This window comes from Lactuca saligna, chromosome 6 (genome assembly GCF_052625555.1).
Source record: "Lactuca saligna cultivar CGN05327 chromosome 6, ASM5262555v1, whole genome shotgun sequence".
In the NCBI taxonomy this organism is placed as follows: Eukaryota; Viridiplantae; Streptophyta; class Magnoliopsida; order Asterales; family Asteraceae; genus Lactuca; species Lactuca saligna.
Genome location: NC_136422.1, coordinates 150733689 through 150748617, shown reverse-complemented (window position 1 = coordinate 150748617; position 14929 = coordinate 150733689). Strand labels below are relative to the sequence as shown.

At 35.6% G+C, this 14929-nt stretch overlaps 1 protein-coding gene and 1 pseudogene across 1 annotated transcript; one reads left to right on the top strand and one right to left on the bottom strand.

Annotated features, from left to right (window-relative positions):
- Positions 1-1208: 1208 nt before the first annotated feature.
- LOC145001896 (ethylene-responsive transcription factor 1A pseudogene) lies at positions 1209-2260 on the bottom strand (annotated as a pseudogene).
- A 2374-nt stretch (positions 2261-4634) lies between these two features.
- LOC145003013 (uncharacterized) lies at positions 4635-5141 on the top strand. The gene is made up of 2 exons (XM_078962179.1): positions 4635-4745; positions 4794-5141. Exons 1-2 carry the CDS (start codon positions 4635-4637, stop codon positions 5139-5141), a joined length of 459 nt encoding a protein of 152 aa, XP_078818305.1.
- Positions 5142-14929: the final 9788 nt, after the last annotated feature.

The following is a 14929-nucleotide window of genomic DNA, read 5'->3' as shown; positions in this document are numbered from 1 at the left end:
AGATGGCCTTGTAGTTCAGCTTCATTTTGTTTTTTGTTTTTGCTCATTTCTGTATTGTTTCTTTACTATTTCCAACCCCTCCTGGTTTTGATTTTCTTTAATGCATTTTGTTGTTCAAAAAAGAAAAAAAAATCGTAGATCTATCATCTATATCAACAATATTTTTATATGTTTGAGTTGTTTCCCGTCTAATTTGATTATCTTGATCAAATATTATCATGATCTTTAGCTAAAAAAACATTGACATGTTTAATAATGCATAAATATATAGTTATGTTGTCACTCGTATTTGCCTCCATTTATTATGCCAAACTAGAATTGACTTCAACAACTGTGCACTATTTTTCGTAATGGCTTGTATTGAGTTCGAGTAATATTGAATATGTTTCAAGGCTATCTTTGATACATTAGGCGTGTTTTGTAAAAGTAGCTGTTAGCTGGAAGCGGGTAGCAATTAGCTTGTAGCGGATAGCTGATAACGTGTAACAGGTAACTGGTAACAGGAAGATGTAACTTTTATTTGCTATATGAATGTTTGACAAAAGTAGTTGAAAGTTTTGAAATATATAAAATTACATAAAATGACAATTGATTAAAAACAAATAAATATATAAATATATTTTTAAGGGTAATTATGAAAATTGATTTTAAAATATCAGAAGTTTTTTGTTAAATGCTACATGAAGTAGTTTTTAGAATCGGAACGTTTTGTTAAAATTAAAAGCTAAATGTTCGTACTGTAAAACAGATCTTTTTGTTTAATTAAAACGTTTTATCAAAAACTAAAAGTTAGAAGTTCTCAAACGCTTGCAAAAGTTTCATATCAAACACGCCCATTAACTGAAAAGTCATATAACAATTAAAAACTAATTGATACCTACAAAACTAGCTTTTAGCCGAATAAGCTAGTTGATCAAATCTTTATAGTTAATTAAGAGTATATTTCAAGATTTTCTAAAAAAGCTTTTCAAAAACTAATATAAGTAATTTTTTTTAAATGATAATTTATATGTTAATTTTTGGTTTATCAAACATTATAACATATAACAACTCTACAAATACTGTAACACAACATGAATATTAAAAATATATATGATAATTATATTAAAAATATATATGATAATTATATTAAAAAAACGAGTTAGATAGTTATATTTAATAGTATTTCGTATAAAGAATGTCGAGGTTAAGGAAAAGATGCAACTATCGAAAATAAGTTGGATTTTGTATGAATAAAAAAATAATAAATTTGTCATTTATGCACAAAAAACAGCTATTTACACGATAAAATACGATTTAAAAAAAAAAAAAAAAAAGGTAATCCACAGTAAGAGTCAGAATCCATCAACCACTAACTATTCTCCACGTGGATATGTTCCACCTTCTTTGTCCTCTTTGGCGATCGATCTTCCGATGAGTTCGCCGGCGATGTTGCTCTCCGTTTTGAGGTTATCCGAACCGGCTCCGGCTCACCGGAATTAATTCGAAGTGGGAAATTTAGTAAAGCACGAGAACCACGCATCTTATACGCCGCCTTGTCATATGCAAACGCCGCATCTTCCGCCGTCTCAAACGTCCCTAGCCACACCCGAGCACCATTCTTCGCCGGATCCCGAATTTCAGCCGCGAATTTCCCCCAAGGCCGTCTCCGCACACCCCTGTAATGTTTCCCCTTCTGTTGCGTCACATCATCAACTCCCACCGTCTGCGGCGGTGATCCTTTCTCATAACTTGAAATCTCAGGCGATCCCACAAAAACCTCCGGCTCAGATTTAACAGTGGCAATGTTTGGTATCATTGTCTTTCCCGGCGACAGGAGGCTCTCGAAATCCAACGTTTCGTGAAGAAACCGAGCTATTAACATGTCATCAGAATCGTTCTGTTTCAAGGGTAATTCACCCCAGGTGTCCGACAAGCAAGGAAACAGGGTGTTGGTCCGGCAACTCATCGGTGGAGCTCCACCGCCGGAATACATGGTGGAATCATCTAACAGATGTCGGCGAATAGACTCAAGAAGAGCAAAATCGGAATCAAACCCATTATTTCCCATCACTCTTTTGCAAAATCGAATCAAATGTTTTCAAGTCTAGTTAGTTTATATTCGGAACAAAATCTGATACTGTTTTCGATTGATGATTAATGATAGGGAGAGGCTTATATAGGTGGATGAATTGGGAAAGGTTCATTCACCTGGTTCGGATTATTAATCTATTTTCCCCACTTTGGTTGACATGAGGAAAACGGTGATTTCTTGGAAGGTGGTTTATGATAGTGGGATTTTACGCACATGATTTTATGTTGCAAGTTGCAACTTTGGTGAGGACGACTGATGTCAATAATTTTAACGTTGTTGTTGGATAAGGCTATGGATTAGATTTTGGTTGTATTTTTAGTTGATTTGGTTAATTTAAAATAATTTATTTGGATCTGGAATCGAGGACAGAATAAGAATATTAAAATTAAACGGATGGAAACAATAATTTTAAAGAAGAAATATGTAAACATAAGTGACGGTTTTGATTTCTATGGTTTGAATATAATTGCATATTTAGTCCAACTTTTTAAAATGTTGATACATCGTGAATTGGTGGTTTTAAAGCGTGTTCGATAAAACTATCTGAAAGTAGGTAATTGGTAACGAGTAAATGGTTGTTGGAAACTATAATTTTTATTTGTTATACGAATTTTTGATAAAAGTAGTTTAAAACTTTTAAAATATAAAAAATTAGCTAAAAGGACAACTATTTAAAAAAGATAAATATATAAATTTATTTTTAATAAAAAAATTGGCTTATTGATTACAAAAGCTCAATAGTTTTTTCTTAAACGTTACATGAAGTAGTTTTTAGATTTATAGTTTTGTGTTTAAAGTAAAAGTTAAACGTTCATACTCCTAAACAAAGTTTTTTTAGATTGAGTTTTCATTTATTTTATTATTATTATTATTATTATTATTATTATTGTTGTTGTTGTTGTTAAAAGATAAAAGATAGAAACCACCAAATGTGTGTGCCAAACACATTAACAAATTATAAAATTGTTCTCTCTGTTAAACATAATGATTGAAAATACCATCATGTGCCCCTCACATGGGTATATTGTCCATTGGCTAACCTATTTCACCCCAACGACTTACCTCGATATCTCTTAATTAAGCATATACCTTCATCATCATCGTTTTCACTTCGTACATCTCTTCGATTGACAACACTCCTTATTTTTTTTAGTTTTCAAAGTATTAGTCCAACATTATGGAGTATTTGTGGAACCAATATGCATACCGATGTTGACAAAGTCTATGGTAAACTTACATGTATTATAAATTTAATCAGCTTTTTTTTTTTTTTTTTTTTTTTTTTTTTTTTTTCTATTTTAGGTCGATTCCTATTTTTTTTGCTATGCTGAAGGTTTATCCCACATATTTACAATACGTCTTGACCATGGAGAGATTTTTCTCAAAAGCTTTTGTTAGAAATGTTTATGTTTGATAAACTGAACTATGTGTTGACATAGATTATGTATATGAGTTTGATGTAGTCTTCTAGGAGGTAGGGTATGGTCAAAGGGAACACATATACTACCACTTATTCATTCATGGTGCTAGTTTGAATTTAGGACTCCTACATTAGGGAATGACCAAGATGTTATTGATTAGTTTTATAGGTTACAAATTTTATGTACTTGTGGAAATTCTCTTAACATTTAGGGTGCGTTTGGTACAGAGAAATGGAATTGCTACAGAGAGTGGAAATACAGAGAAAGAGAATTAAGATGGAGAAAGAGAATTGACTCCCCAGTTTGGTAGAATGAGAATCTACAAGAGAAATGTGTCTGAGAATCATTTCTCTTGTTTGGTAGTATTAAACAGTGAAATAGAAATGCATCTTTTTTACCTTGTTTATTTATTTTCAAACAACATTGTTTTTATAAAAATGCATTATGCTGCACATCTTAGTTTGCCAAAATAAGTATATTTTATGTTTATAATTTTTTTATTATTGTTAGATGTATATTTCTGTATGTATACGCTTTATATTTAGTTTGTGTGTGGTTGGGCTGTCCAACATTGTATTTAGCCCATTACTCTTATTTGTAGCCCTTTTTGTATTATTTGTGGTATTAATATACGTGAGAGGCTAAAGGCCTATTCATGGGAAAATATTCACTGTAACATGGTATCAGGCTATTCTACCCTCTAACCCTAGCTGATCCCTTCTTGTGGTCGTATTCTTCTCACCTTTCACCTATGTTCTGCATCTTCTCTCTTCTCCTTCGTCACAATGATCGTAGAATCTTCTAATCCCAAACCTAGTCCCAACGATAAAATCTACGGGATAACCAATATCAAGTCTTATGTCCTCCTTCTCCTTGATCTCGACCGCTTAAATTATGATTCCTGGAAAGAGCTTTTTAAAACTCACTTCATTGGATACAAAGTATACGGTCATCTTGATGGGTCTGCTAAAATTGAAGATGATCCAGAATGGGAAACAGTGGACAATATTGTAAAACAGTGGCTATATGGAACACTTACTCAATCCGTTCTCTAATTTATTCTCAAACCCAATGCCACTGCAGCAGATGTTTGGAAGACTATTGAAGACCTGTTTCACGAGAACAAAGAAACAAAAGCCATGGAATTAGATGATGAACTACGTTCTATCACCATTGGTGATTCTACAGTTATGGAATATTGTACTCGTATCAAGTCCATCTCTGATCTTCTTGCTAATATTGGATCCCCGGTACCTGAAAGAAACCTCGTCATTTATGCCATCAATGGTTTATCTTAGCAATTCACCCATGTCGTCACCACCATTCGACATCAGATGTCCTTTCTCACTTTCCTTGAGATGCGCTCCATGTTAACCCTTGAAGAACAGTCCATGGCAAAAGATCACTCCCGTCACGTTCAAGCCTCACATCAAGACACTACATCTTCACCAACCATTCTCGCCATCGAGCATCAAAATCGACCCCCTCATTCTCGATTTAACACCTCCGGTGGTAGAGGTGGTGGTCGGAATCAGTGTGGCGGCGGCAGGGGAGGTCGGAACAGCGGGAGAGGTGGCGGCAGACAAGGACGCTCCGGAGGTAGAGGATTCGCTCGCGGTCAAAATTGGGAGGGATATTATCCCTAGATAACGTCGTCGCAGGTTCAAGGTCAACAACAATATCGTGGGTTGCTGCCTTCTCCACCGATCCAACAATTCCCATGGCCCAATAGTGCTTACTCAAATTCTCAACAGCGGCCCAATTCGAATTTAACCCACCAGCAAGCTTTTTTCTCCATGCCTCAGCAACCCAACAGTCAGCCTAACAGCTAGCAATGGTTTCAATACCCGAATAATATGGATCAACCGACCTCTTTACCGCAAACATTTAACACCATGACCCTTCAAGATCCAAATAATACAGATTAGTACATGGACACTGGGGCAACCGCTCATCTTCATGCCAATTCAGGTAGTCTCAAGTCCTTTAAAAATAAGTGCACTAATTCAAATATATCAGTTTTAGTCGGAAACAGGTCTCGGATTCCGGTCACCAAAATTGCTCACTCTACTCTTGCTTTAAACCCTTATCGCACCCTTATTTAAAAAAATGTTCTTGTCACTCCCCAAATTATTAAAAATCTTGTTTCTGTTCGTCAATTTACTCGTGATAATAAATGTTCTATAGAATTTGATGAGTTTGGTTTTTCTGTGAAGGATTTTCTCACCAAACGCACCCTCCTTCGATGTGATAGCACCGGAGATCTTTACCCAGTCACCAAACCGAGTCCTCAAGTCTTTCTCTGTCTTAGCTCATCATTGTGGCATCAAAGACTCGGTCATCCTAGTCAACCTGTTCTAAAACAATTAATTTCTAGCAATTCCATTTCATGTAATAAAAATGATTCATCATTTCTTTGTCATGCGTGTCAACTTGGCAAGCATACTCGTTTATCTTTCTCGTTATCTAAAACTCATCCTTTATTTCCTTTTCAAGTTATTCATTCGGATGTATGGACTTCACCATTGCAAAGTCATAGTGGAATAAAATATTATTCCATTTTTCTTGACCAATTTTCTCATTTTGTATGGGTGTACCCTCTTAGATTGAAATCGAATGTGTTCTCCAAATTTCTTCATTTTCGTGCTTATGTCAAAAATCAATTTAACACCGATATCCAAACATTTCAATGTGACAACGGAAAAGAATACAATAACTCTCTCTTTCATCAACTTTGTGACACCAATGGCATACACATTCAGTTCTCCTGTCCATATACTTCCTAACAAAATGGGAAATCTGAGCTTATGATTCGTACTTTAAAGAATATGATACGTACACTTCTTTTCCAAGCTCATCTACCCCCCACATATTGGGTGGAAGCTCTCCATATGTCCGCTCATCTTATGAATATCCTTCCATCCACATCTCTCCACAATGACACTCCATTTCACAAACTCTTCAACAAACATCCGTCCTACTCTCATCTTCGCGTGTCCGGGTGCCTGTGCTATCTTCACCTTAATACAATCAATAAACTTGAGCATTGATCGGTCCCATGTATCTTTCTCAGGGTATCCCTATAATCACAAAGGTTTCCGTTGTCTCTATCTTCATTCTAAACAAATAATCATCTCGATACATGTCACCTTTGATGAAACAATTTTTCCTTTCGGCTCAATGACCCCGGACCATCCCCCTACTTATGATTTTCTTAATATATCTGACTCCCGCAATTGCTTTAATGATCCCACCATCACTTCCCATTCTCCTTCCTCTTCCCCTTTTCCGTCTCCCGTCAGCGACACCTCCACCAACAACGCAACTGTTTCTGTCGACCACAACATTCCTATCGACGTTGCTGCCACTCTTGTTGCCCCTTTGTTTACTTCAAATAATAACCGGTCCGCTGTGTCGGGTCCTTTTAGCACTCATCCTATGACCACTCGTGCTAGAATTGGTATTCATAAACCCATTGACCGTCTCAACCTTCATACCAACACAATTTCTAATCCTTCCCATCTTCCTAGAAACTATTTCGATGCTTTCCAAGACCCTAACTGGCATAATGCCATGCAAGACGAATATAATGCACTTATTTCTAATGGAACTTGGGTACTTGTACCTCGGCCTTGAAATGCTAATGTCGTTAATTGTATTTGGTTGTTTAAAAAGAAACTTAATGCAGATGGCTCTCTTGCTCGATATAAAGCACAATTGGTTGCTAATGGACGTAGCCAACGTCCCTGCATTGATTGTGATGAAACTTTTAGTCCGGTTGTTAAACCTGCTACTATTCGGACAATTCTTAGTATTGTCATCTCTCATTGCTGGCCAATTCGTCAGTTGGACGTAAAGAACGCTTTTCTTCATGGCCATTTACAAGAAATAGTTTATATGCATCATCCACCGGGTTTTCGTGATCCCTCCACTCCAGATCATGTATGCTTATTACAACGGTCTCTTTATGGTCTCAAGCAGGCTCCTCGTGCATGGTACCACATATTTGCTCAGTATATCACTCAGTTCGGCTTTAATAACAACAAATCCGATACCTCTTTATTCATATACAACAAAGGGGGTCACATAGCCTATCTTTTACTTTATGTTGATGACATTGTGTTGACTGCTTCATCTACAGGTCTCTTACAGCAGATTATCACCACCTTACGTGTCGAATTATCCATGACTGATTTGGGTGCTCTCAATTATTTTCTTGGTATATCTGTAGTTCGAGACCGCCATGGCATGTTTCCCTCTCAACAGAAATATTCCATAGAGATTTTGGACCGTGCTAAAATGTCTAATTGCAAACCTGCTCGAACTCCAGTTGAAACGTCTGCCAAATTTGATGGCTCGGGCCCTCCTGTTGCTGATCTAAACTTATATCGTAGTCTTGCGGGTGCACTTCAATACTTGACTTTCACTCGGCCTGATACATCTTATGCAGTTCAACAAGTGTGACTATATATGCATGATCCTCGAGAACCTCACTTTACTGCTCTCAAGCGGATCCTTCGATATGTTCGTGGCACTCTTGATCATGGCTTACAGCTCTATGCTTCTCGTGCTCGTGGTCTTGTTGCCTACTCTGATGTTGATTGGGTAGGTTGCCCTACCTCTCATCGATCCACATCTGGTTATTGTGTCTTCCTTGGTCAGAATCTTCTCTCTTGGTCTTCCAAACGATAGGGGTACTATTTCCAGGTCTAGTGCTGAAGCAGAGTATTGTGGTGTTGCGAATGCCATTGCTGAGACTAGTTGGCTTCGTAACTTACCCCGGGAGCTCTTTTACCCTCCTCTAACCGCTACTCTTGTTTACTGTGACAATGTTAGTGTGGTTTATTTATCTACCAATCCTGTTCAGCACCAACGCACCAAACACATCGAGATCGACATCCATTTTGTGCGTGATAAAGTGGCCTTGGTTCACATTCATGTTCTTCATGTTCCCTCGTTATCCCAATACGCTAATATCTTTACCAAGGGGCTACTGTCTCCTCTGTTTCTTGACTTTCGGTCCAGTCTGAACGTTCATTCGCGACCTCTTGTTCGGACTGCGGGGAGCTGTTAGATGTATATTTTTGTATGTATACGTTTTATATTTAGTTTGTATGTGGTTGTGTTGTCCAACATTATATTTAGCCCATTACTCTTATTTGTAGCCCTTTTTGTATTATTTGTGGTATTAATATACGTGAGAGACTAAAGGCCTATTCATGGGAAAATATTCACTGTAACAATTATAACATCACCTTTTTCCTAATAATTTATATTCTTGTTAATTAATATATATATATATATATATATATATATATATATATATATATATATAAAATATTGAAAAACATATTTATAATATAATGAATAATTTACAAATAGATTCAAACTGAAGAAATATTATCACACCACATAATGAATACAATATATAAACAAGAATAATGAAATAATAATAGAGTTGTTCAATTAATAAAAATAGTATAAACACCACATAATGAATAATCAAGTTTACATAAAAATTGCATAAATTAATTATTGGCATGCCTTGAACTCCAATCAGTAAACATAGTACTAACAAGAAGACCTCAACGGTCAGTCCATCCTGGTGAGGTCTCCACGGTAGAAATAATGTTGTCATGTTCGTCTCCAAATTGGGTGTGATTTGTAGAGATTTCTTGATCAAGGGGGTCTTCCGTCATGGTTGTACGTATGAAGTTATGCATCAAACAACGTGCAATGATTACGCGTGGCATAGATTCTATTGGATGGTATGCATTATCACGTAAAATAGTCCATCTAGATTTAATTAATCCAAAACAGAGTTCTATTATGTTCCTTGCTGATGAATGTCTCATGTTATATAACTCTTTAGTATTTGTAGGAGGTCGAGACCAATCGTTAAGATGGTAACGTTGCCCGCGATAAGGTGTTAAAAAACCTTCACCATTTGTATAACCCGCATCACAAAGATAGTATGTTCCTACAAAAGATTCTACATATTTAGTTAGAATGTATTGATAATATTATGTAGCTTTATGTTTTATGTATATCATACCATGGGGTATTTTAAGACCATGTGGTCTACTAATAGCATCTCGCAGTACTCGACTATTTGCTGCGGAACCCTCCCATCCCGCTAGTACATATATGAATTGAAGATCTCTCGAACACACTCCAAGTACATTAGTACAAATCTCACCCTTGTGTTCGATATGGTTTTCTCTTTGTTGCATGGACTTTAACTTTGATATATGTTCCATCTAATGCCCCTAGGCAACCCTACGCATAAAACAAATTATTTAATTAATATTGGAATTAAATAAATTTATAATAACTAATTACTAACTTTAAACCACCTCCACCTCTCATCGATTTCATCATCGGGTATTGGCTCAGGTTTCTTGTAGAACTCTTTATGTAATCGACATACCGCATCTAATACTACTTTGAAATATCGACTTACAGTTTCACCTAACCTTTTGAATCTTTCTACTATAATCCTATTTTTTTTCGTTATGTGCAAGTTCATGTAAGAACATAGCAACTTGCTCGTCAATTAACATGTTTTTGCTATTTTTCAACCCTCCTCTTTGTTCAAGCATGTAACATAGTCTTATAAATGCATTTCTATTCATTCTTATGTTAACCACACTTGTTTTATCACTTTTATAATTCATATCATGAATACTATCACGTCCATTATGGTAACTCATTAAATATTTTTCATGTAATATTGTAGCTTTTTCAAAACGATTCATAATAAAATCATACAACATCCACCACAGTATCATGACATACATTGCACGGCAGACAGTGGCGGAGCCAGAACGGAATGTCATGGGTAGCACATGTAAATTTTTGGGGTAACATACCGAAAAAAATTCACTACACCAAAAAAGATTTTAAAAAAAATTCTATTTTGCCTGAAAATTTTAGGAGTATCACAGGCTACCCCAGACACCTATGTAGATCCTCCCGTGACGACGGATGTCATAGCAATATTTCCATCTCGTACAATCCGTTCTTGCAAAGGTGTTCGTGTCATCTACGTATATACAAACAAGGAAGAGTTAGGACAAAAGCCAAAAAATGTTAGAACTATTGAAAAAAAAATCATAACAGCCACTATTTAGAGTTGCATAACTTAGCCAAAAATAAACCAAATAAGCTATTTCTTAAGCCTAACATGTAGGCAACATAGAGGAATACAATCTGGAGAAAAAAAAAAAAAAAAAAAAAAAAAAAAAAAAAAAAACAGATTGGTATGAAGATTTTATAATGGCTCAAAGTTGGACAAAAAAGCTAAAAATTGCCGGAACAGTTTACAAAAATCCTAATAGCCCATGTTTACAGCTGCATAAATCAGCCAAAACTAAACCAAATAACCTATTTCTTGAGCCTAAAATGTAGACAAGACAGAGCACTCCAATTTGGAAAAAAAATTCGCCTTATTCCGAGCTTGTATGAAGATTTTATGATGGTTCAAAGTTGAACAAAAAAACTAAAAAGTGCTGAAACAGTTTACAAAAATCCCAACAACCATGTTTAGGACTGCATAATTCCCCCAAAACTAAACCAAATAAGCTATTTTTTGAGCCTAAAATGTATACCACACAAAGGACTACAATCTGGACAAAATAATACCTTATTCCGAGTTCATATAAAGATTTTATGACGGTTCAAAGTTGGACAAAAAATAAAAAAAATGCTGAAATATTATACAACATTCATAATAGCCACTGTTTAGATCTGTATAACTCAGCAAAAACTAAACCAAATAAGCTATCTCTTGAACCCAAAATGTATACCACACAAAGGACTACAATCTGGAAAAAATAATGCCTAATTCCGAGTTCATATGAAGATTTTATGATGGTTCAAAGTTGAACAAAAAATCAAAAAAATGCTGAAATATTATACAACATTCATAATAGCCACTGTTTAGAGCTTTATAACTCAGCGAAAACTAAACCAAATAAGGTATTTCTTTAACCTAAAATGTTACCACACTAATGACTACAATCTGTAAAAAATAGTGTCTCATTCCGAGATCATATGAACATTTTATGGCTGTTCAAATAAGAGTAAAAAAACTGAAATTGTAAACAAATTGCTTTTCATCGGTTGTCGATTAATATTATTTTTATACTAAAGAAAGCTACCCTGCCAGAATTGTAGCTAGCAATTGCAGGTGAGGGTGTCAGCCCCGTATAGATTTATACATATCTCTATGACTCATACAAGATTAACAATTGTAGGTTCGAGGTTAGCCGAAATTAATTAGGCTAGTCGAAATTAATTAGGCTAAGGGATGAATAATAAATTCTCACTAACAAATTTCTATTTAATCTTAAGTATGATTATCGTTTTATCATTTCTTTCTTTAGTCTTTGTTTGATGAAATTATTTTCCCTAATTTCGCTCTATATATATATATATATATATATATATATATATATATATATATATATATATATATATATATATATATATATATATATATATATATATCGAGAGAGAGAGAGAGAGGGAGAGAGAGAGAGAGAGAACTAGGTTCAAGTATTCTAACTAATTATTGTGTGCATATCATATGCTATGATAATTAATAAGAGAATAAGTTGTTTAGCAATGCGAATACGTTCAATCTTACGAAAATATCGTCATTTTCATGCATTTTCACTAATTATTATTTATTTTTGTTCTCACACATCGTTTTTTACTCATTTTGATTCTGACAAAATACGACCCAATAAACATTCTGACAGAAATGAGAATAATAATAAGAGTAAATTACACGAATGGTCCCTATGGTATAGGGTAATTTGTGCGTTTGGTCCCTAACTTATTTTTTAAACTCGGAAGATACCTACTGTTTGTTTTTGTTATGCGCTTAGTCCCTGTGTTACCTAAAAAAAACTATTTTTCCCCTGATTTTTTAATTTATTCAATTAAACACACCTTCAACCCTATCCCTCTCACCTTACCTTACGTACCCCATCATTTTTCTCTATTTAAATAATAATTTTTTAAGGTAAGATAGAGACCAAACGTGTAACAAAAACAAACAATAAGGACCAAACGCGTAACAAAACCAAATAGTAGGGACCTTCCGAGTTAAAAAAATAAGTTAAGGACCAAGCGTGCAAATTACCCCAAACCATAGGGAACATTCGTGTAATTTACTCTTATAATAATAAAAGTATAATAACCTTATAGATGATTTAATTTGTGAGAATGAGTGTTAATGACAATAGTTATGTAAGATTGAATGTATTCGCATTGCTAAACAACTTATTCTCTTAGTAATTCTCATAGCATACGATATCCACACAATAATTAGTTAGAATATAATAACGTAAGCATATATATATATATATATATATATATATATATATATATATATATGTGTGTGTGTGTGTGTGTGTGTGTGTGTGTGTCGAGGTTCATTTGAGACCATTTTAATTTTGTGAGACATGTGGACGCGATCGTAGCCACTCATACTGTAGATCAATAAATAAATAAAATAAATCTAAAATGCAAAATTAAAGGAAAAATTCAAAATTGCCTTTTTTAATTATTATTTTCATCCTTTTATTTTTCAAAAAAAAAGTTTTAAAATAATAATAATAACATAATAATAAAATTACCGTTTTTTTTTAAATATACATGAATTATTTTAATAGAATATTTGTAACCCCTGAATCTTGGTATGTATTTTAAACCAAACTATTCATTTTTGCAAAGGGACTCGACGAGTTAGAGACCCCAAACTCATCGAGTAGAAGCGGAGTTTTGGACGTGGGACTTGAAGTGTACTCGACGAGTTGAGTAGGGCTACCAGAGTGAAACCCTAATTTTCATGGTTTGCACCCTATGTAAGCACCTAAACAATTCATTGTGACCTCCCTCAGTCCAGCAAAACACTAATTCGTAACCTTGAGCCTTTTGAGTGTGTGTTAGTGAAAAGAGAGTGATTCTTTGGTATTTCCTTGAAGGAGTGGAAGCTAGAAGTGCTTGATTGAAGGAAGAAGCCTTGGATCCAGAGATGATTATCTTTGTGATAATTATCTGGTATGTCACTATCTGTTATGCTTTATGTGCTAGTATGATATGATGTTATGTGATAGTGGTAAGAGAGGTAGGATAGACCCCAGTACCCGTTGATAGGGCCGAAGGGGTATGCCAACACCCAAACATGCTAGGTAGTATATGATTTGTATGTTTATGCACTAGGATGCAATGTGGTAGAGTAGGGGGTGAAATAGTCCCCGGTACCAGTCGAAAGGATCAAAGGGGTAGTACAGCACCCTAACATGCTAGGCGAGGTTCTGATCGAAAGGAAAGAAGGGGTAAGCCAGCACCCTGATACGCTAGGCTAGGTACCGGTCGACAGGATCGAAGGGGTAGGCCAACACCCTAATATGCTAGGCAATTACGAGTTGAAAGAGACCGAAGGGGTAGTCAAGTACCCGGATATCTTAGACAGTATGTATGTTGTATGGTATTGGTGTGATGTGGGAACTCACTAAGTGTAACTCTCGTAGATCAAGGCTAGTCAATTTAGAGACGATAAGCATCAAAAATGACTTTTTTGGGAAAGATTATTAGAAGGATTAATCTTAACTAAGATGTAGTTTATGTTACGAGATTTTCGAATATATAAAGAACGTCGAAATCCGAGTTATAACGAAGAAGTTATGACCTGTCGAAGTTTCGCGACAGAACCGCCACGACACGACGCGACGTAAATAGTGAATTTACATGAGAGCGATATTTATCCAAAACAATATAAATGAGAATTGAAGATCTCATCGATAGTAGTGCAACGACGGAAAGACGGACGAAAACGGACGTTAGACGAAGGAGTTATGAGTTTATAACGGAGTTTTCCTGTCCCGGCCTACTAAAAATAATATATAAGTAATATAATTATAATATATTAAAAATAAAGTCAAAATTAGACAATAGAGTCTAAACGAGAGTTGTATAGCATAATCTCACCTTCGCGTCGATATAAAGAACGTCGAAAACGGAGTTCGTATGCGACAGTTATGAATTTCTGAAGTTCGGGGCGCGAAACCCCAAAACTGTCAGATACCACGACGTGGCCAGTCTTCTGACACCTCCGGAAGTCCCCCAGATGCAACTTGCGATGACGCATGCAGTGACGACCAAGCCCACGATGTGGAAAAAGGTGCCACGACGTAGCAAGGGCCAATTTTGCCCTATAAATAGATTTGAAGGGCCAACCGAATTTGGTTGCTCATTCTCTCATCTCTCGCCCATATTACCTCGATTTACATGTAAAGAAGTACCCCTAAGCCCCGGTATCATCCCGAGACCCGAAGCGAGTCCCGAAGCCCGAAGATCCCGAGAAGTGCAATTCCCGAGCCGAAGCTCTACCCGCGAGGAGCCCAGTTTTTGTGAAGATCTT